We start from the raw sequence: 23,818 nt of genomic DNA, 5'->3' as shown, positions 1-23,818 counted from the left end.
AAGAAAGATGAGAGAAATGGATTAAATGTATAGCATACAGAAAAACTTTTTTTGTGTATTTGTCTCACCTGCTAACTTGTAATCCTGTAACATGAAATTGCTCTATTTATTGATCTATGAAATTTGAATGAGTTTTGAACTCTCCTGGATGGTTTATTTTTATGTATGTTTATTTTATTTTTTTCCCCTTTCGTCTCTGTTATTAAGCCTATAAATCTAAATCTAACCTTTGGTCAGGGCAATGTTAATGATAACCTGAATAACGGAAAACATGCCTAAAATAGCATTTTTATATTCTATTTAGGTGAAGGCAGTTCTCATCTTTACTATATCAAGTAACCACACAGTCAGACAGGGTGTGGTGTCACTTACAGTGAATACGATGCAGAAGAAAATATGCACAGCTCCCCCATGTGGTCTCATAAGGTAATAACTGGGCCTACATCATGTGGTCAGCTGAGGGCCATTTGACATTACATCAGCACCTGCCACCAGCCACACACTGCTAAAATATGCAAGTGACTGCTAAATTTGCTTCACTCACCAGCCAAAAAAAGAAGAACACTGGTGGCTGATAGATTTTGGAATTCACCAGCCACAGTGGCAGCTCAGCAAAAAAATTCATTTCCAACTCAGCACAATGTGTTCCTGTTTTTTGTTAACTTGTTGGCATGCTGAGTAAAATAGGAATTAAAGACACAATGCTAACTTGGGTAAAACACAAAGCATTTAAATAAAAGTCTAACTGTGCATGCATGTTAGTACATTTGGCATTTGCCAAATGTATCTTTCACCAAATTCACAATAAGCTTCTGAAGAGACTTTCATTCTTTCAACTCTGAAAAGCCACCATGTTTTTATTGAAATGATCCAATGTTAGAAGACATTTAATGGACTTCAACTTAGTGTCCTTTAAAACCAAGAAAACAAAACAATTCATTTAAAACACTCCAATAAGTAACAAGTATGACCGCATACACTGTCAAATAAATATTTGCGCCTCCTCTTGATGTAAAACACCATTCCCAGTTATAAATTAAGGCGGAATGCAGTTTAATCTGACTGCCCCTAAAACAAATTCACTTGCATTATACATGCAATTCCAACTAGACTGCTGAGAAAACTATGCAGTAACATAAAACGTCAGTAGAAAAAGTAAATTATAAAAAAAGATCCAAGACGAACAATTCTCTATTACCTGCTTTAAGCAAGTCACGAAATATTGCACAAGTTAAGGATTGTGACACAAAAATAACATGAAAAAAGCACTTTTAAGACCGAAATCTTAAGCTTGTAATGGAAATACTCATTTCAGATGGGGCACAGACTAAAGAGGCATGTAATGAAGCATCGGAGGGGTTATTATCGGGGGAAATGGTTTTAAAAGCGAATCCTAAACAGTGTGAGCAGGTATCGTTCGCAGTCATCATTTGGTATTTGTGACACCAAATGTAATGCTCCACCTTTCAAAAATCTTTAAGGACAAGACAATCTACCAACGTTATCACTATCAAAAAATGAGCTGTGATATGCCAATGATCTTTTCAAAGCGGATGATATGAGTGTCTCACTAGGCAAGCGAACAAAGCCTCACTCCTTACAAATTCAACACAGATCAGAGCATTAGGTGCGGGTCTAAAAGCTGAAATATTCAAGTTGTTCAAATATTAAATACAATAATTCTGGCTTTATGTTAGATAACACACAAGCCGGAATATTTAATCTGGGTGTAAATTGCCCTCATCACAGCTGGGAAATTAAAAAACAAGCAGATTTACTGAGTCGGGTGTCGATAAACAAGCCTAAAATTCAACTCATAACTGTTTAAACAACCGTTCTCAAGCGCCAAAGTACAGCTTCAACTTGCCAATTATGTTACTCTTTAGTGGTTCAAAATATCCAACCGTCTTCAAAAAAGGTGCTTCATGAAATGTCTTCATGACAATCACTTTCAAGTGTCTGTGTACAGGTTAGTCTTTTCTCTAACAGAAAATATTGGTCCATATATTGTTTAATTTTAAACCTATCTCAAGTGTTAACATTTTTTATGACAGTTTTTGCCTGACCAGGGTTGTTTTTTGTTTTTTTACCTACTGCAGACTTTCTACTCGAAAAATAATATAACAAAACTCCAAACCAAATTAAAAACTAAAAAGAAACAAACCAAACAAAACTTTCAGCAAAAAGAAATAAAATTTAATGGTTTATGCTCAAAGCGAAACAACCAAAACAAAAGAAAGGAAAGAAAAGAAATCTAAACTGAAATCATTAACAAAGGCCATTAAAGTCTCTCCAAACTTGAGATTATCACTCATCAAAACAAATTTGTAACTTACATTGTAACAAAAAAAAATCTAAAATGCCTTTAGAAAGAAAATTTAATGTTGAAAACACAAAGAAAATTTAAATCAAAAGAAAAAACAAAACAGAACGGCATGCTGAGCCAAAGTGTTGTTGCTCTCAGCTAATGTCAGATATAATCATAGTACCTCTTCAGAAACAAAAAAACAACAACAAAAAAAATCCCAACCCGAAAGAAGGTAAACATTTACCCTTCATCTGCTCAGAAAACGTTTGTGTGGCAATAGGATCAAATCTCTCTCTGCTTTTGGTCCATCTTAATTCCCAACTCTTTGAATGGGGTTCATATTCAACAGGACTCTCCTGAAATACAACTTAGAATAATAAAAAGACACTTTACACAGGGAGAACAAAACAAACATTTCGCTCCAGACCTCGTCATATTTAAAATTGTTAACCTGGTAAGCAGGGCGAGCAAAACTCAATAGATTAACATCAAAAAGACTGATATTCATTGTATCCTAAAACAGATTAAAAGTGCTTTGCTCTGATCAGACTCAGTGAGTGGTGTAGTAGGTCTATGTGTCCACCGAATGATAATTTAAGGCATCTATTTCTACTAATGACGAGGATCTAGAACAGAGCACTGCCGTTTTTTCCAAAATGAAACAACCACGGTCTACGAGAAAAATATCGCTCCTTGCCTCCTTCGGACTAAATTGACCGCGAAAATGTCAACACTTGGACACCAATTTGCAGGGCTTTCCTTTTGCTCTGTATTTTCAGTGCACTGCTAAGAACCATTGGCGTGCCTCCTTTATCTAGTCCCCACAGTTATACATGCAACACATATGAACAGTATTTTAGATTTTTGAGATAACTTTCCAAAAAAAAAAAAAAAAAGGTTATTATGGAGGTATCATGGGATTTTGCGGTCTCCACCCCCTCACTAAAAATTAAAACTACCGAGTGTCCTCAAGCCCTAAGCATGAGTATAAAGATGAAAAGAGAAAAAAAAAAATAATAATAATAAAAAAAAAAAAATCAGCCATGACACTCTTTTTAGACAAGTACAAAGGTGCAGAAGAGTGAACATCTCATTTTACTCCGAATACACTAACACCCGAACAGATGTGCCAGACTTAGAAACTCATACTTCTGCTGTAAAGCCTGGAGCATCTCTTTCCATCTCTCCTCTACACCTGATTGTCCCGCTCTCTCTACTTGTGGCCCTTGCTGGTCTTAAAGGACACTTGCAGTATCTTGTCTCCGAGCCGGTAGCCGTTCAGGCTGGCGATGGCCATGGCCGCCTCCTCGTAGTTCGTCATGGTGACGAAGCCGAAGCCCTTGCACTTGTTGGTGTTGAAGTCTCGGATAACCTTGACGTTGGTGACGGCGCCAAAGGGGCCAAACATCTGCCACAGGATGCTCTCATCGGCGTCCTGGCCCAGGTTGTAGATGAAGATGCACCAACCAGAGTTGGAGTTCCCGGGGACGCCGACACCCCCCATGCCACTCATGTGGTCGACGCCCATGGGGGAGAACCTGGAAACGAGAAGTTTTACAGTACTTGTTGGCTTGTAAATAACAATGAGTACATGCACAAAACAGTCTGATTTTGCCCTTATTCTGAAAAAGATAACATTCTTGCTAAACTGTTAACATGTCTAATGAAAAAGAGTATTCCACTAACACACCCGTTTCCATGGTGCTGTGCATACTCCACAGTTTACCACGTCAAAATATAGAAAAGTATAACAGCTAAAGCCGCTTGTCATTTTGTTTCTTTGCGGCCTGATTTGGAATATCTAAGCCTTTAAATCTGCAAAAGACAACACACAGGATAATGCAATAACCTAAATCTAAAACTACAAACAGTCTCATGTCACCATTTTGAGATATTGTCGATGTACTGCCCAACACTGCATGCAATTGACAATTGCTTCACTATCATAAGTCTAAAAGTGACTGTGTCTAAAAAAAACAGAGCAATTACATTGTTGGCTAAAGTAGAATAAATCCTACACAGTGTTTGTAATTTCTCTCACCTGAACCGCTGTGCCTGGTGGTGCACTGGCCCTCCGAAGCGCCGGGACTGGTTGTGGTAGAGCTGAGAGATGAGCTGCGTGTTCTTCACCTGGTTTGGGTTGGCAGCAAACTTGACTGTGATTGGCTCAGAGGCTCCGGGTGGTTTTTGGCCATTCAGGTTTTTGACGGCCTCCTCTGCCTCTGCTCGTTTGTCGAATCTGATAAAAGCCACCCCGCGGGACGCGCCTGGGTACGAAAGAGCAGCTGGTGACCGCCTACTCCGATGCGAGCAGCAGAACTAGACGCTATGTTGGTGGGGAAATATTTTTGAAAAGTAAGAAAGTCATTCACCTGTCGTACCTGAGGCCTGGTCAACAAGTACGCGAGAGTTAATGATGCGCCCATAACGTGAAAACATGTCCTCCACGTCCTTCTGTGTCATGGCCTTTGGCAGGCCGCTGATATACAGGTTGGCATCCTTAATTGTATCAGAGCTGGGCCGTGCGTATGAAACCTAGCAACAGGATTCAACAATTGTTGGATTACAACTCTACTGATACACATGTATAGAAGAAAGTAACAAAAAAAAACATTAAAACTACAGAGTACTTAATTTTGTTTTCATTTACAAAGGTAATTAAAACAATGCTTTAAAACTTACAATCATCCGCTAATTCATCTGAAATGTTTTGTCAATTTATTTATTTATTTTTTTTTTTAAAAAAGCACTTTTGGACTATAAGTTTTTTTTAATAAAATATCTGATATGTGATTTTAGGTATGCAAAAAATACAAAGCATAAAAGAACATTACAGCAACAAAAGAAAGAAAAACTGATCCAAAAGTAACTTTTTTTAAGGAATTAAATACATTGAATTTGACAGAATGTGTCAAATAAAATAAATTAAAGTCAACTCAACAGACATGTCAGATAGGGCGGTAAGTGAGCTGTAAAAGCAGTATCACTTCCTCGGGCTGACATGTACTAGCTAATTAGCGGACAGCACAGGAGCCACAGGAGTTATATGACATGACATCTTTGGTTTGAGAATTGTAGAACACCTTATTGCACGTTACCTTGATAGTTTTGGACTGTAGCCTTAGTCCATTCAGTGTACTGATAGCTCTGTCTGCATCACTAGGGTTAAGATAGTTAACAAATCCGTACCCTAAACTGTGGCCTAGAGAAAAAAAAAGGAAAACAATAAAATAAAACAAAAAAACGTTGTATAGTTAAAAAAAATCTGCAAACAAATAAATATTTAAAAACAAAAACAAATCTTAACATTGCATGCTAGTCTAAACAAACAAAGAAACTGTCTACAAGACTGGCTGGAATAAATAAAACAAGTCTATGGTGGTGAAAAATTAAGCAAACTACGACCTAACTCAAACAAGATATCAATTTCGGATGTATTTTTTAAAAATTTACATCATTAAAATTATTGAGGAAAGAGGAGCCAAAAACAAGCCTTTAGTAGGTTTCCTATCAATAATGGTCATTTGACAGTAAGTGATAGGCCAAATTATTATTTTAGTCAGATAGCTGAACCACCACTGATTTATTCAGAGGTTGTAACACAAATATTTTTCCATTTATGACAAAATCCTGTATTTAAGTGTCCATCTGGTCTGTCACAGGTCTTATCACTTCAGAGAGTAGCATACCTGCGACTTTGTCTCGTATCAGCTTGGCAGATTCCACCTCCCCGATGCTGGTGAAGAGGCTCCGCAGCTCGTCCTGCGTCATGCTCTGAGGCAGGTAGTTCACTATCAGGTTGGTCTTGGCATCCTTTCCCTCGTCCCCTCCCATGTGGTCTTCATAACCGTTTGACATGTCGTACACCTCCTGCAGGTCGGCCAGATGGGCCACAAAACAAGAAAAGGTAAGTACGATGGATACGCAGAACTACAGCTGAAACAATTAGTTGTCCAACTAATGGGTAATCAATTGCTTTGTCAATCACTTTGCCGGTCCCTGCTGCTAAAACATTGACGATTTGATCTGTTCTTTTTCATGTGCGATAGTAATTTTACTGAATCTTGAATTTAACTCTATTGGTGAATTAAAACCAGCATATTATTAATATGTTACCTTTGGCTCTGGATATTTATAATGGGCATTTTTTTAAAAAACATTTTTCCAAGATTTTACTGATAAAACAGTTAATCAATAAAGTGATACATCATGTAGCAAAGTAATCAACAATGAGCACAATCATTAGTTGGAGCACTCCACAGATCTTTTTGCAGCTCAAACTAAGGATAAACTTAGGATATTGATAACAAAAAGATTAGAGTGCATTCTTTTACATTTCTCTGTTTTGTAAACAATAATCAATATAAAGGAACTTAAGGAAGGAAGGAAAATTAGTTTCTTAATGCACTTAAGAGCTATTCAGCTGTCAAGAATAGGCTATAGATGACATTGGGTTGATTTTTAATAACTTAAAAATGTTCAATTAGTGTGCATCATGCAGCTGTATTTTCAGAAAATATAAGTATGGGATCAGGGATCGATACTGACAATTACTCAATATTACAAGATTTCTGGAGAAACAAAACAACAATTGACAAAAAACATAAATCTTAAAACAGAAACTAAAAATATGACTGTTTGTAGTAAGGATTCCACAAATTCATTAAAAGTACAAAGAAATTTTCATTAAAATTAGAAGAACCAGGGATCAAATTAAGTTCCTATGCAAAAATGTCTCTAATCCAGGAAAAGTACTTTCCAAAGTATTTGTGTGTATATATATATATATATATGTGTGTGTGTGTCTGTATATCTTTTTCTTTCATCCAATACATCAACACACACCACAGTAAATACAGAAAACAAGCCAACTCTGTCAGCAGCCCCTCAAGTTTGAAATCTTCAGTTGTGCCACAGTTTTAAAATTCTTATTTGCCTAATCTTAATTGGTTTTCACAGTGGTGGTACATAATTTCTGGCACTTGTTGGTGAAAAGGGAATAAGAGTGTCCATTGTAGTGTGATAACTGCTTTCAATGCAGCAGAAAAACAGATGTTAAAAGCTTTAAATACCACATGATGGCAACTAATTACATGACACAAGCATGTGACTGGGTTTAAGCTGCAAATTAGCCTCAATGGAGTGGTTCAAACTGAGCCAATTTGAACAATGGAAGGTCATGTAGAGGACACACACAAAAGAGTTACATCTGCATAGTAGCCAAGTAACTCTTTTACCCCAGATGACCTCAATCACATCAGTCTAGTCTGATAAAAAAAGGCCAAATTTCAAAATACTTTAATAAAAGTTGTTTCTGCTATCTGCTCAGCAGAGCATGACCTGGTGGACACACTTGCTGGAGGCTGAAACTGGATCAGGCCTGAAAAGGGAACCAGTCTAGTAGCGGTCAACCTGACAGAGGTCCATTCATGCAAGAGAAGGGTTGTGATTGTGTATTCTGGTGGGTAAGACACACCGCCTGAGTGGATGAATGAGAAGCCTGTATTAAACCAGTAAACATGAGCATAGCTGGTGGGAGGTGGCATGTGCGAGTGTTTTTAATTTGTCTTATTGCTGTCTCATTTTAAATATTAAATCATCACTTCCAGTGAAATAATGATAACAGATCACAGTGTACATGTTGACACGCGTTACACATTTTTTTAAACAAGGCTTTTTTCCCCTAAATTTTCAGTACTAAGGTGAGCAAAGTGGCTTGATTCCTTTTAAAAGTAGGAAGGCGGCAAAAAATTATCAAGAAAATTGTAAAAAAAAAAAAAAAACAAACAAGAAATAAAAAAAACAGTGCATAAAAATATTATAATTTTGTAATATAATTTTTCAATATGCAAATTCTAATTTTTTCCCCTAGCTTTTCAAAAATAATTTCCCAATGATAATATATATTATCTACTACTATACTACTAATTTCTTCCAATTTGTGAAACATGTATTACCAAGCTGCTCATTGCCCTTTACCATGTTTTTAAAAGAAACAAGAACCAATTTTCTCAGAGTTCAAAGGTTTAAATACTTTTGAAATTTATCTGAAAACAGCACAAGAAAAGTGATGTTGCTCCGGGTTTTCATGGGTTAAACTTTTGATAGAATCTCTACATTTTCTGCAGCCTATTTTTTTGCTGCCATAAAGAAAAATATTTTTGCATTCAAGTCTTTGTCAAGCAACCCGAAACCAAAAATATCTGATTGTACTGCTAACACGGATTAGATCACATACCACAATGCTGTTTAAAATGGGAGCCAAGATCTTATACTCACTTTCAAGTACTTATTGTGTCCTCGACGAACTGCCATGAAGACACTTCACTGCTCCGGAGGCTGCGGAGAAAAATCAAACAACTTGGTCAACGTGGCAGCAAGCAAAAATGCAGTCTGAAGAACATGTCATTATGAGGACATACACTTTACAACCACATATGTGACAAAGAACTATAATTTTAAGAAACAAAACCTAAACATCAACAGAAATTTGTGTAAAAGTTCCACATGGTTCTCAGCTCTTTGAGTGGCCATGTGGAAAAATTCAACAAAAATGTCAGGCTGATATCCAGGTAACTATTATATAGCTTGAGAGGGCATTTTCAGTTAAATTGTGCCTTTGATTTCTGTTTTATGTAACAACAAATTACTACTTGCTTCTTTTTCCAAAAATCAATTTGTGTTGTTCTGTATTTTACTGCAGGCTTAAGAACTTGTCATTTAACATCTTGCTGCAGCTATGAGTCATATCTGTTGGTGGTTGCTACTGCATATTCATTTGAAACAGGGTTGCAAGTTTTAAGCATTTTCCTTATTGATTATTGGTAAGATTATCAATCAATTAAACAATAAATTGTGATTTAAAAATACATGTTTTGCTTACACAAGGATTAAAATGTGTTTCCCTCTAAAAGCTCACAGAAACATTGCAAATTATCTGACACCATTGCATGGCCAATCAAACTTTGAAAGATGCAGAGGCCTAGACATATAAAAACACAAAGAATATAACTGAATAATGCTTAGCTTTGCCTGCTTCGCTTTTCAATATTGTCCCGAACTTTTCTTCCTGTCCCCAAGATGGTTGCCTTGTCATAAAATAGTAATTACTTTGTCAACTAATGTGTATCATTAAAACTTGCTCTCAAAATACATCATTCTACTGATAGCGAAACTGTGGCATGAGACTACACATTGTGCATATTTCAAAATAAGATCTTTTTTCAATCAATTAAATTTCACATTTGTTAGAATTCTTATCAATTTGACTAATTAATCAATCGTACATTAATCATTATCATCCCTACTTTGTAATCAACTATCATGTAAGTGGGCAGCTAATACTGGCTTGTATTGTCTATGCAGACTTGTGTGGATTGTAGATTTAGCCATTTCAGATAAACAAGATGGTCAGTCTGTTGTGGGGGTTAAATTGGATAAAAACAGGACCTACACTGGGGGATGGACAGCCATTTCACTTCCATTTCCAAAGCATCCTTCTTATTTGTTATGTACACTCTACCAATTTAAAAGGTAATATAAAACATTGCTGTATTGTAAATAAAATAGGATGATAACATCCTGATGAAGCATAACATTGATTTTTGGGAGAAAAACACACATTCTTGGAGCTACACAACCAGGGCCAATATGAGGAAATTAACAATAAACAAGTAGTGCAAGTCTCTTTGTGGCCATCGTTTATGTCTAAATGAATTACCCGTGGAGACAACAACTTTAGTATATGTTCCTATTTTATGTATGAGCTCTAATACGTCTAATAAAAAATAGTCTAGTGTGTATTTTGTTCATATTAAGTGGAAAGAGGTGTGTCGGATTGAAGCTGTGGCATGAGGTTAGGTCAGGATTTGAACTGTAGAGTGTAATGAAAACACCAACTAGTACATCACAACTTGACCATGTTTCTCTGGATGAGCACTGTCATTTTAACACTTACAACAGTAGTGGCTCATGATGAGTTGGCTAAAGCTGTCTGGCTGATATTTCTACGTTAATTCAAAGTGCTGCAAGCGGCCAACATTGCCTTCAGGCAAGCGTTACAGATTGGGCGATTATTGATAGCTAAGCTAAAAAATATAGTTTAACGTGGTCTTCTGAAACCACAAACAAAAATTTAACAGTGCACTTTTGTTTCTTTAATACAGGTAATAAGCACATAAATTCACGCATCGATCCTCGAAAACGTGCCGAGGCCTGATTAGCGGTTGCTAGCAATAGCACGTTAGCTGCCGCATGCTCACTCTCTCCGCTGATAAGAAGGGTAAACATGTGTTCCAACATTTTCAACAAAAGCGGGACATAATGTTACTTCTCTACACTTCGTTATATTCAAATAAACTCACTCTCGTTTCACTACTAAAGAGGATGTCTTACGTGGCGGTCTCCTGTCGGTTAGCTAATGTAAAGCACCGAACCCCTATTTTGGTGAGCGTCGGATGAATACGTTTCTGTCCCCGCGCCTAAACCCCAGCGGCCTGCTAACAGGCCCCGGCGGCTAACGCTAGCCGCTAACCGCTAACTGACCAACGGCTCCAAGGGCCGCGAGATCGGCATGGCGGTGATTACACACTGCGAAATATCAAAGCACGAAGCCGAGGAGCTTCAGAATTTTCTTTCAACGACTTAAGCATTACCAGCTTTTGGGGATAGTTGGGGTTTTTTTTTTGCTCCTTTCTCCCGTTTTCTCCTTTCTTGACGACGTCCGCTTCCCTCCAAGTCAGCCTCACGTACAGAAGAAACAGAGGAAGAAGCTACGTGACAAAACCGACCACGCCCACTCACGTCCAGCCACGCCTCTGCAGAACAGACAGCATGGCCTGTGATCTCATACTGGGAAAAAACATGGATCATATTAGACTAGAGGAAAGTCTGGCTTCTATCTAATCGATGCATAATCACTAATAAAATGAACTTCTAAATGGACAGGCACATACAAATATTTTGGAAAATTATTTACTTGCTATTTTGTAATGTATCTAGGTTAAAATAACAACATTTCTTGATTTGTTTCCTAACATGATCTTTAGTTTCCAAATTAGTTTTAAAGGGCTCATTCCAAGGAAACAAACAATTATTGCCTAATGTAACTATTGTATACCATCTCTGACAATAGATACCCTTAAATCCTACACAGTGGACCTCCAATAGGGAAATTTAATATTGTTTGATCATTTTGATACACAGACTGTGTCACTATATACTTTATAACTTTTCAAAATTGTATGAGTACTACTTATAAATTGACCCCAATCATAATAAAGTCATAGTATATAGCATTAAACACTACAGTTTTTTTAATCCCTGAATACACAAATACAAGTGTTCATGCATAGTCCATATAACAATATAAAAAATATTTTGTTTTGGTATTATAACAATGCCTTACACTGAATTCTGTATTTTTCACTCTTATCCTTTGTGCAAGCAAAGTTTTTGGTAAAGGGAATGGTGGCTGTTTTTCCACATTTTGGGTTTGAATAAGGTCAGAAGAAAAATATATCTATTTTGCAAATATCAGAAGGCTGAACTCGTCCTCGAGTACTGAAATGATTTGGTTCAAGTGGCCAAAAGACCAGAGGTCAATGACAATTTAAAAAAAAAAAAGATGAGAATTTTGGTCAATCAGTGTGTTGCGGTACAGTCAGGTACAGTGTAATATGCTACTGCACACAAATTTGGTAAATTGTAAAACGTGCAGAGACCTTCTAATTTTAGAGACAATTGTGACTGCAGGATATACAGCACAAGACATGAAATGTGGTCCATACAAGTACTCAAGTACAAGTACTCAGATCATCATGTATGCAATCTAAGTATCATCAACAGCACAGTGCAAAGAAATGAGGTTTAGTTTATTGTCCCTTTTTAATTCTCTGTGTGTGAGGCATTTTGAGACAAATATGACAGAAATATTAGAAATAAAGAGAGTAAAAAAACTTTCCCATATACAACACAGCAACAATCAAATATGAGGGATGTGTAATCTGTAAGTTGTCAGACACAAATAACCAAATCTGCATCTGATTGTTTTACAGTAGTAGTAAGGGAGGTGAGAGGTCTGACGCTCAGAAATAATTAAACAATCTCAGTAATAATTTGATGCACATTTACACAATACAATATGACATACTATGTAGTACTATCATTGCAAAGTGCAATGCTATCCCATCTGTCAAAGTTTCTTTTAGTGTTTTTCCAGTATTTGATAGTCCATTAATGATTGGTTCTTCATCAGCTGTCCCACAGTCACAAATAAAACAACCTGCATGACGAGAGGACAGAAAGGAACTCTGTTTAATAGCCAAATTAAAAAATACTCAATACTTAACCTGTGAAACTTCCCTTTTTTCTACGATTCATGCTGCAGTGCTGCAGCACACAACCAAAAAAGTTTATAAGATATTGATATGTGATGAAAAGCACCACAAAATGCAATAAACCTGACCACCAGCATCCCTGAAGTGATTATGTGTCTCCGATATGTGATTAAATAATGAGTCAAATAATCAATTAACAGAAGATGCAAATCAGTAATAATTTTGATAATTGTTTAAGTCATATAAGCTGAAAAACCTGTCATGAGTATACACATATTATTTTGGGGCAACAACTTAATGGGATTATAATATGTCACCGTTGTGTATACAACTTGGTCAAAAATGAAATATAACAATCAATAAATGTAGCCTCAAAGGGTAACTTTGATATTTTTAAGCATGGACCTTTGTCTCATGTTGCGGTGTCTAATGGGAACAATTTTTTAAATTGGTCCAGTAACAAGTAAGTTGGCTGCAGCAGAGAAACAGGTGACAATGTAACCACTTTGGGCATTTTATGCACCATCAATTTATGTCCACTAAAAGTACTTTTGCCACTGACAGGCTCAGATTGTTATTTAAGTGTCTGAAAACATTATGGAAAGGATCCCTTTCCATAATGCAGACCTTTTTGTTAAAGCGTAGACGTTTTTGTTAAAGCGTGAGAAACAGCCCAGAAATTGCTCTCGCCAAATCCACAAACTCCATTGAAATAAACAGCATTTTTAGTTGGTATAAACGCAGCATATTTTCACATCTAACTGGTTGAATTAAGGGTTTATTCCAACCAAACCAGAGTTGATGATTGTTGGAAAAGTGGAGAGACAAATCAAAACTGTGTACATGAGTTTTATTTTGTGTCCATTGACTTTGAATGAAGTGCATTTTAAGATGATGAAATCACTGTTTATTAAAATGGAGTCTGGTGGGTTTGATAATAGTGATTTCAGGGATTAAACTTAAACAATCTTACGCTTTAATAAAAAAAAAAGGTCTGTCTCTGTAGGCATCATTTCCACAAGGTTAAACACTTGTAAAACAATGTGAGCTTGTTAGTGGCAAAAACAAACACTTTTAATGGATGTAAATTGACAGCGCAAAATTGCCCATTATCGTTACAGCCTGTTTCGCCACTGCCAGCTGCAGCGCTCTCAATCAATACTGGACCAAATTTGTTATTCTGATTACTCACCTACAGACAAAACATGGGAAAAACACTAGTAGCCTTTAAGAAACCATCAATCTAAATTGCAAAAGTTTTTCTCTATCAGTGTTTTTCTTTTAATCAGGATGCAATTTATGAAGTACATTTAGAATAAACAGTCAAAAAATGTTACGAAAGCTTTCGCACCTCCACCAGAAAAACCAACGGCAAGCCCCAGATGATAAAACTCAGCACAAACTGTAAGCTCGACTCCAGCTTCACCTGGCAGCCCTGAAAGAGAAACACAGGGGCCAAATCAGACATTCATGCTGGAACTTTTTGATGTTTATGAGAGTTAAGTTTACCTACCGGTGTGTTAAGCAGCCACGGCTGGTCCACAGTGCCATTGCAGAACGAGAAAGTATTGTTGCAGCAGCTGTGAGGAACCCAGAGGCCTCCAGTGCGGTTAAACCAGGAGGTTTCCAGCCAGTCCCTGTAGCTGCTGACACCACAACACTGCAGCTGATGGGAATCAAAATGCAAAATGTGTCATCAGTTCCAAAACAGATTTTCAGTTCAAGTAGGTTATTGTGATGGCACAGTTTGAGGTGGAGCAAATTAGGGCCAACTAACACAGTTTAGCATGAGACACCTGTTAAACAAGACAAATACCTCCGAGAAACCCATCAGTCCAAATTGTCATTGTAACTTATTTTAACAAATAAATACTTATCTATTCTTTTATTTTGAAATGGCATTACATTTGGGTAAAGAACACATTATGACCTATTTAGGATCCAAAACTCAAAGCAAAGTCTCTGACAATACTACATTAATACAAGACACATGGTAGATTTATTAAATTAAAATGTGTCCTTATAATGCACAGTGCATGATTTGCTCGCAATATTTGCATGAGGCGTAGTGCACTTTACTTTGAAACTCAGGTTTTGAACTTAGTTCTTTGTTTCTGCTTATTTTATGTTTTTAAATCAAACTTTTATTCTAATCTTATTATTGTTTTGTGTGAAGGAAGACTGGCAAATAAGAATTTCATTTTATGGTGTACACCACTGTGTTTGACTTGGTCTCTCATCTGCCTGATACAAACATGCTGAGGGTATCTGAATGCCTGCACGAAACACTTCACAAGAGTTATGACCGAACACACACCTCCTCTTGTGCAGCATCCACAGCTCGAGAGTTTGGGTCCTGGCTGCTGCCTGTGTAGTTCTTAAACACTGCACTCAGGGGAGATATTTCTGAATGCAGCTAAACAAAAAGATGCACACAATAAAAAAAATCATGCATTTTTTCCATCCAGAACAATCTGCAGTTTCACAAAAGCTCAACTGACCAAATGCACATACATTTTTTGATAACTTTATACCTGTGTAGAGTGAAAATAAGCCAACGCTGAAGCTGTACTTTCCAGACAAAAGACGAAAACCAGCAGAAATACAAACTGGAGAGGAGAAAACTTATTATTAAGCACAGTCCAAACACTTATGTGCATGTAGATCTCCTCATTCATACATGAAACCTCACCAGTCCCTGCAGAAAGGTGGAGTCCCTGAGGCTCAGCCACGAGCCAAGGAACCCACTCACTAACAGGAACGAAGCGCTGGCAAGAGTGACGACAGCTGGCAGCATGATGTAGCTGTGAGAGAAAAATACGCTGCTCTGTCTGCAGTACATCAGCAGGTAGACTCCACTCAATCCCACAACCAACCCCACCACCTGGAAATAAAAGAAAATATTAAAACCAAATATTTTTATAGCTTTGTCAGATATGAACACAACTGTATAGCACCCTATTGACAGTCATCCATTCCTTTTTTAAGGGATAAAGTCATATTTCAAGGATTTGGAAAATATGTTTGTTTTCTTGCTAGGCATTATTGATCTCAAATACTTGGTGATAAAAGTCACTCCCAGCAGTCTTTAGTCTTTTTCTCATCTTGATGATCTGAGCAAATTAAACACATTTGATATTATCGTAGGTTTTTGGTCTTGGCTCATGCAAATACTTAAGTTAAATGACGTGAAACTTTTGAACAACCAAACAGGAAGCAGCAAACAGGGCAGACTGTAAATATGGAGGAAAATCCAGAAGGTGCTGCAACTCAAATAGCTCTTTTGGGACAAATAATAAAACTGAATTGAACAGAATTAAATTGAGATCTGTACTGTGACCAAGCTGTCTGTGTGCTCTGTTATTTGTCACAGTTATTAACTTTATCCAAAAATAGCCCAAATCTGAGTCACATGACTGCCAAAAAAGAGAGAAACAAATCATACAGAAGTTACAAAAGCAAAGATAAATACAGTTCTGCAAAGTTAAAAAAAAAAAATAGAAAAAGTAGTGTGTGTGTCCAGGTGTGTGAGCCCTGCTTTGTTCATACTCTTGTTTTTTGTCATGTGATCTGAGACAAGTGAGACTCACAGAAGTGTATGTTATATAGGGCAATAACAAATTGGTGATTGTCTCCCCTTTTAGCTCAAGTTTTGTATTATCTTAAATAGATGTAAATAGTAAGAACTGTTGTAAATGGCAACTTCAACTTGTTGATATACAATCTTTCCTGGTAAAATTTAATAGCATTATATAAAATCAACACAATATGTTGCAAAGTTACACATACCCACAGAAGTTGTGACGTCAGCTGAAGTATTGTTTTTAGCGTTTTTCTTCTCTCATCGCTCATTTTCGGACTTTAAGCGCCGCGAGGGGCCAGCGCGCGCTAACATGAAGATGGCGCAGTTATAACTAAACCGTGAAGCCTTTATGAAAAGAAAATGCAGTCTCATTGATGAAGAGGGGGGAAAGCAGGAGAGCGCATGACTGTTTTATGACTCAGTTGACAAAAACAACTTTCCTTCCGCGCTGGTCTGAGATCAACTTCCCCAAAGAACGCGGAAGGTTTGAAGTGGCAATTTTTCCACAGAGTTAACACCAAAGAGATGAATCAGCACTCTTGGTGGTCATATGACTTTAAGGAAGAAGAGAAGATAATGCACAAGATCTGACACCTTGGTGTGCAGGGATGCTTCTTTACCATTCACCTGTGGCTGCTGGGTGTCACGTCGTGTGCCTGACCCCCCTGACCCAAACATTCCGCTGCCAAAAACTGCAACGTGGTAATGAGGTTAAATGTCCACATGGTGACGCTATTTCCACGTTCAACAGGAATAATGCTTCACTCATATACTCTCTAGACTTTGTCCTTTAACCCTTTGAAACCTGGATCGACATCACTTCTCTTGGGACGCCTTTTACAATAATAGGGGGAAAAGGAAATGTCCTGCAAATTGCACAGGATTTGTACATTAGTACATTGTAGAACAAAAGTATGGGAAAAATGTTCAGAGAACTATAGGTGTATTCATAATTATGATGATTATATATGTGAAATTATTTTATTTATCAGAATTGTTATATTTCTAAGAATTTTTTAAAGGTCATTTTCATGATTTTTTGTTGTTGCTTGTATGTATTGTTGTTTTACTTTACTGTTTGTTTGTTGTTTTGTTTTGGGGTTTTTTTTCAATTTTGGGGGGTTAATTTTAACATAGGTTTTTTTTGATAATTTCTTTTTGAGTAACTCTCTGTCACCTTGTGTTTTTGAAAGAAGTCAAGCCAGTTTGCCGTCATTATCTTGTCAAGTTGAAAAAGGATATCAGTATAAATTATTCATGAATCATAAATCCTTCATTTAATATCTTGTTTATGTAAAAGTTTAGCAATATCAACAAAAGCAGAACTCTGATGTTTTTTATGTTTACCCAATTTAGCTAACTTTAAGTTCAAGTATAGGCTCATTCAAATTCTTGACTGGAATTTAATAAGATCAATAGCACTAGCACAATAGCACTTTTTTTTAAAAAAAAAAGAAAAAAAAAAGATTTTCATTCAATTTTTCAATTGCAAAAATATGTAGCCTGTACACAGAATATGAAAATGTATTAGCATTTCATTAACTAAATTATGCATCATATTTCTGTGGCCTTGGTGCCTTTTCTGCTCAATTTTGCCAAATTTCAAAAGCGGTGGATGCTCCTGAATCAAAAAAGCTTGACTAGCTATGGATTCCAAATCCAAGATAGGAGAAGTCTCAGAGGAAAATGGAGAAGTTAATAATGGCATAATAATAATAATGCATAATAATAATAATAAATAATAATAATAATAATAATAATAATAATAATAATAATAATAATAATAATATAATAATAATAACAATAATAATAATAATAATAATAATAATAACAATAATAATAATAATAATAATAATAATAATTATAATAATAGTGCATGAATAGATCTTTTAATTTTTACCACCAGCACTGCAAAGTTAATGTAACAAAAAATAATAAATAGTGGTAAAACAAATAAATGAATGCTCACATAGACCCATTAATGATATTGAAAGGCTAGTTTGACTATGTGTTATGTTACCTGCGGCTCCAGACAGATTTTTTTTGTTTGTTTTGGGCCAGAATTGGCTCTTTTGATAGTTAAGGTTGCCAACCCCTGCTCTAAACAAAACAGTAGCAGGACCTACAGTCACACAAATCACCCCAAATCACAACAGACATTACATATCACATCAGCCATCTGTCTAAAACATGGAATTTGTCAGTTATGTTATATTCAGAAATGTCAAAATACATAATATTAAGTAGATTTTTGATATATACATAGATAAGTTAAGACATTGGCAAGGACTGAATGCCATAAACAACTTCATTTCGGTATTCGGTATCATTTCAGAGGTACTACAAGTCATAACTTACAATCAGTCCATGAGGTGAAAGAGTTGTCGGACCGTGTATCCAACAGTGTTCCCTCCAATGTAGTAAAACATCCCCCATCCAGACATCAGTTGTGTTGTGGAGATTGTTACTTTCTTAAGTCAGTGATGGAGGTATTGAGGTCCTAGAATACATCCTTTCAAAGAGAAATGCATTCGGAGCCGGAGTGTGCAACACTTGTTTTCTTCCATCAAGATCAATACAACTGGACAACAATTATTTGGTTGATTTAAAGTTTAGTTAAAGTTGTAAGTCACATGTATTTAATAAACTGTAATGACACTACAGTCTGTGGAATTGAAAATCAGGGTTTTGTTTGTCGTAACTTTTTTTTTTACATTGAATAAAAATGAGTTTACAAGAATATATAAAACATGATAATATATTAGTGTGAGTATGTAGTGTGTGCTTGCTGAGGTTACAGTCAGCTCTGTGTTCAGTGGTCTGTGTCAGAGTCTCTTCCTCTTCAGCAGCTGCAGTCGGTTCCTGCTGTAACAGCTCAGAGTCTCTGCAGTCTGACTGAGGGAGGTTTTTGTACGACCAAAAATCACTGTGTGAACACCCAAGCACTGTTTATAGAGTGTAGACTCTGACAGTAATAATCTGCTGCGTCTTCAGTCTGAACTCCACTGATGGTCAAAGTGAAGTCAGAGCTGCTTCCACTGCCACTAAACCGAGCTGGTGTTCCTGAATGAAGCGTGCTCACGAAAATATATCAGGAGCTTTGGAGGCTGTCCAGATTTCTGCTGATACCAGGCCATTCTCTGACCCCAGCTGGAACTGTAAACAGCCCGGCTGGTTTGACAGGTGAGCTTGACAGTGGATCCTGGAGTAAATGTCACTACTGGAGGCTGAGTCACAGTCACCTGACCGCTGCATCCTGCAGACAAACACAAATCCTTCATTTATCAGCAGAAATCAATGAGAGAAAAGGCAGCACATCATGTTTGAAATGTTGCTGAGTGAATGAACCTGTAAAACAGCAGCAGGCCAGCGTCCAGATGAGGATGGTGATGAGAGTCATGGTGGTTGTGCTTTCTGCTGTGTTGACTGACAGATCTGAGTCCTGCAGTGTTGAACTCACAGGACTATAAACCTTCTCAGCTCACTGGAGGATCAGCTGATCATGCAAAGCCTCCTCTCTATGGAAATGTTTTCTCTGCTCACAACACACTGAAGGCAACGTGGGACACTAAATCAGGAGGAATTCTGCTTGGATTTACAACATCTATGATATTAATGGAAGAGAAGAAAATATTTGTGTTAGAAGTGCAGTTGAGGATTTAAGGATGTCTGCTGTGGTTGGTATGATATGTCTGTTTGTCTGCCTTTAATTTACTCACAGGATTTCTTGTAGATAAAACACATATTTAAAGTTTACTAAATTCTTAGTTCACTATTTATTATCATCAAAAATGATTCATTTTCATTCAACCATGTATCAAATGATATAAAACTGTGAAAAAACTGACTTTGTTACAAGGAGACTGTAATCGTCTCATTGTCAGGTGAAGAAAACTAAAGAAAAAATGCCAAAAAAAAACATAATTTTGAAATAGTTTCAACACATATCATTAAAAAATGCTTTGTAGATTCAAGCAAGTGTATTTTTTTCTGTCTTGTTAAAAACAATCAGTTTTTTTTCAGTGGATAGGTGCTTGTTCACAGTGCAGGAGGTTTTTGTACGGCCACTTAATGAGTTTGTATCACTGTGTACACTTTTGGTGGAGGAACCAAGCTCATCGTTGACTGTAAGTACCAGAGATTTTTTTTTTTTTTTTTTTGCAACATATAACAAATATAGCTTTTATCAGGCATTTAATGAGACTTTGATTAAGTTTTTTGTTGTATGTTGTTGATATATTTTATTAATTTTATGAGGTGAGGTTGGTTGTGCAGTTTGATAAGCAGCTTCACTTAAGTTAATATTAGTTTTAAATTGCACATAGTTCAAATAATAGAAACAGAAAATATATATTTTTTTCAAATCTATATTTTTTTGTTTTCAATGTTGTTTTATATGTCATATGGTCAAGTAAAAAAATGCTGAAAACTTAAATTGTGCTGTTAGATGTCTTTCCTTTTCTTTAAAGTATGAAATGATGTATTTAGCTAAATCTGTTTTTTGATTCTTTTTAGATACCTTTCTTTCTGCGTAAACATTTTTAAAAGAAACACATGTTTTTTAAAATTTTCTTTTGACTTATTTTACTCTATTTTATTTTTAAAAATATCAAATAATTTTTTTTACTAAATTCTGTTGTTGATTCCTGTTAAACGCAAACATGATTTTATCAGTAAAAGCAGTTAATCTTTGTGTTCATGCTTCGTTTATTTTACATGTAGTGAAAAGGAAGTGAAAGAGACAGATGACAAAGGTTTAAACTGTGTTCACATGAGTGTTTCAGCTCTGTCACTTTGAACAGAAGAAAATCTTCACAGGGACGAGTTTTTCTCTCTCACATCATGAAACACATGAAGATGTCATCAATAATCATGATCAGTGAACGTTTTGAGCTGAGCTTGAATCATGTGTCTGATGGTCTGATACTGAGTGATTTATGAGCGCAGCAGCAGCACAAGTTATTCTGTTTGATTTGATCAAATAAAAGAAATTAGCAGGATGTGATTTTTCTTTATTACCAAGCCTTCACTCTCATTCCTCTGTCTTCTCTCCCCCCTCTCCCCCCCTCTCTCTCTCTCCTCCAGTGGGGGTGATGCGGCCCACCCTGAGCATCCTCCCCCCCTCCAAAGAGGAGCTGCGGCAGGGCAGTGCCACAGTGGTGTGTGCGGCCAGCGGGGGCTTCCCCTCAACCTGGAGGCTGGGCTGGAAGGTGGGGGGCAGCAGCAGCTCCCAGGGGCGTCACACAGCCTGGAGGTCCAGGGGAGTGACGGCCACTACAGCTGGAGCAGCACCCTGAGCCTCTCTGCAGACCAGTGGAGGAAGGCGGGCTCAGTGAGCTGCGAGGCCAGTCTGAGTGGACAGAGCCCCGTCACTCAAAGCCTGGACCCTGCCCGCTGCTCAGAGTAGAGCTTCAGCAACACTTCCTGTCTGGAAATGATGCTGCTTCTTTGATAGACGTCTGGATGAAGCTACAGATCTCCTCTGTTCACATGTTTCTGCAGGTTTCACAGCTCTCTGCTCAGTGTTTTAGTCTGCATGTTGCTTTCTGATACTCGTCTTCTGCATGTTCTTCTTTATGTTCATTACTTTTCAAATTAAACTCAATTTTATTAGTTTCACTCCAAGAGAATGAACATTGAACCATCATGAAATAAAAGTGTGGATTATAATCAGTCAGTGTCTTTGTATTTCTTTTATCATTTATTCACTATGGTTATGTGCATTGTTGTGCATCCCATGTTTACAATGTATTGTGATGCTTGAAACTTCATATTTGATTAACATAGGTCTGTATCGGAACTGTAGTGACAAGAGTTGAAAATTAGCAATAGCTTTCAACTCTTTGTGCCACACATCAGTTTCATACTCTGCATTGTAATAATGTTAAATTAATGGAATAAAATCTATTCAAATTCAAAAAGACCTTCTTGATCATCTCAGTATCAAACTTGATATTGAACTACACCTGATAGTAACGTACATGTGTTTCAAATGATATTAATCTTTCTTTGTTTTGACTGTTAGATTACATTTTATAGTGCAGCTTTTATCCAAGGCAGTGCTAAACTTATTTTTTTATAAAGAACTGAACTTTCCCAGTTTACTCATTAAGTGGTTGAATTAACTGACTCTTGTGTTCATTGGACCAGTTTTTTCATGACAGTGTCTTCACCAACTCTTTGTGTCTTTAGCTGATAATAAAAGTGAAAAGAACATGATCTGGTGTCTTTAATTAAATTTTTCGTGTGAGTATGTAGTGTGTGCTTGCTGAGGTTACAGTCAGCTCTGTGTTCAGTGGTCTGTGTCAGAGTCTCTTCCTCTTCAGCAGCTGCAGTCGGTTCCTGCTGTAACAGCTCAGAGTCTCTGCAGTCTGACTGAGGGAGGTTTTTGTACGACCAAAAATCACTGTGTGAACACCCAAGCACTGTTTATATAGTGTTCACTCTGACAGTAATAATGTGCTGCGTCTTCAGTCTGAACTCCACTGATGGTCAAAGTGAAGTCAGAGCTGCTTCCACTGCCACTAAACCGAGCTGGTGTTCCTGAAAGACGTGTGCTCACTAAATGTATCAGGAGCTTTGGAGGCTGTCCAGATTTCTGTTGATACCAGGCCATTCTCTGACCAGCACTGTCACTGTAAACAGCCCGGCTGGTTTGACAGGTGAGCTTGACAGTGGATCCTGGAGTAAATGTCACTACTGGAGGCTGAGTCACAGTCACCTGACCGCTGCATCCTGCAGACAAAAACAAATCCTTCATTTATCAGCAGAAATCAATGAGAGAAAAGGCAGCACATCATGTTTGAAATGTTGCTGAGTGAATGAACCTGTAAAACAGCAGCAGGCCAGCGTCCAGATGAGGATGGTGATGAGAGTCATGGTGGTTGTGCTTTCTGCTGTGTTGACTGACAGATCTGAGTCCTGCAGTGTTGAACTCACAGGACTATAAACCTTCTCAGCTCACTGGAGGATCAGCTGATCATGCAAAGTGTCGCTATGAAAATTCTTCATGATGACAATTAAGAAAAGGAATGTTTGATGATTTTGATCATTTAGTTTTCTTAACTGTTTCACATTTGATCAAAATATTTAAAATCATGGATATTTATTGAGGCTTTCTGTGTATTGGAACGTATTTATGAATTCAATTTAATTATCTTCTGGACATCATTTGGTTATTGAATATTTTTATGTTATTTGTTTTACTTCTTAACCAGTTTTTGTTGATGCTTTGTGCAGTTGTCATTAAGTATATATTTTTTTTAATCACTTGCTATAGTCCAAAAAGAATTAAACTTTCTCAGCTCATTTATAGAGAGACTGAATTAACTGACAATGATATGAGTTTAAAACTATATATGGAAGAGTGTTTGTGAGTTTTGTTCGGTTTAAATAAAATTCATTGATGATGAACTGCATAACAATCAAAGTCACAATGTCAGAAACCTTCTCAAAACCTCTCTCCCTGAGTCAGAAAACCCAGGATGACAATCAACGTTATTGGCAACATCATTGTGATTCAATTTTCAGCATGAGTTCCTGAACGCAGAAAGAATTAATTACAGTGAAGAGCAGTGATGCATTAAAATC

General features: G+C 36.9%; 2 protein-coding genes, 1 pseudogene and 1 gene segment (V, D, J or C); 1 reads left to right on the top strand and 3 right to left on the bottom strand.

The window, feature by feature from the left end:
• LOC121953261 overlaps positions 1 to 21,901 on the top strand; it is a 42,523-nt pseudogene extending 20,622 nt beyond the window's left edge.
• On the bottom strand, positions 2,375 to 11,078 carry elavl1a (ELAV like RNA binding protein 1a). 4 transcript variants are annotated; one of them, XM_042500245.1, is made up of 7 exons: positions 10,963 to 11,078; positions 8,588 to 8,647; positions 5,998 to 6,190; positions 5,407 to 5,510; positions 4,690 to 4,843; positions 4,350 to 4,575; positions 2,375 to 3,846 (listed from the first exon to the last, which is right to left on the bottom strand). In XM_042500245.1, the coding sequence occupies exons 2-7, from the start codon at positions 8,621 to 8,623 to the stop codon at positions 3,522 to 3,524; spliced, it is 1,038 nt and encodes a 345-aa protein (XP_042356179.1). In that variant the 5' UTR covers positions 8,624 to 8,647; positions 10,963 to 11,078; the 3' UTR covers positions 2,375 to 3,521. The 4 variants fall into 4 exon arrangements, with proteins under 4 accessions (XP_042356179.1, XP_042356181.1, XP_042356180.1 ...); XM_042500247.1 differs by having other exon boundaries at positions 5,998 to 6,178; XM_042500246.1 differs by having other exon boundaries at positions 4,681 to 4,843; positions 5,998 to 6,178; positions 10,963 to 11,077.
• tspan37 (tetraspanin 37) lies at positions 12,175 to 16,646 on the bottom strand. Its single transcript, XM_042500248.1, has 7 exons — positions 16,435 to 16,646; positions 15,338 to 15,529; positions 15,180 to 15,254; positions 14,963 to 15,061; positions 14,159 to 14,311; positions 13,997 to 14,080; positions 12,175 to 12,590 (listed from the first exon to the last, which is right to left on the bottom strand). The coding sequence occupies exons 1-7, from the start codon at positions 16,495 to 16,497 to the stop codon at positions 12,513 to 12,515; spliced, it is 744 nt and encodes a 247-aa protein (XP_042356182.1). The 5' UTR covers positions 16,498 to 16,646; the 3' UTR covers positions 12,175 to 12,512.
• On the bottom strand, positions 18,993 to 19,862 carry LOC121953262. The segment is given in 2 exon segments: positions 18,993 to 19,484; positions 19,577 to 19,862. Coding segments are annotated over 2 exon segments (385 nt in total).
• Positions 21,902 to 23,818: the final 1,917 nt, after the last annotated feature.

The sequence above is a fragment of the Plectropomus leopardus genome, chromosome 14, assembly GCF_008729295.1.
Source record: "Plectropomus leopardus isolate mb chromosome 14, YSFRI_Pleo_2.0, whole genome shotgun sequence".
Lineage (NCBI taxonomy): Eukaryota > Metazoa > Chordata > Actinopteri > Perciformes > Serranidae > Plectropomus > Plectropomus leopardus.
Note: the sequence above shows the minus strand (reverse complement) of the source record. Positions and strands in the feature narration are given on the sequence as shown.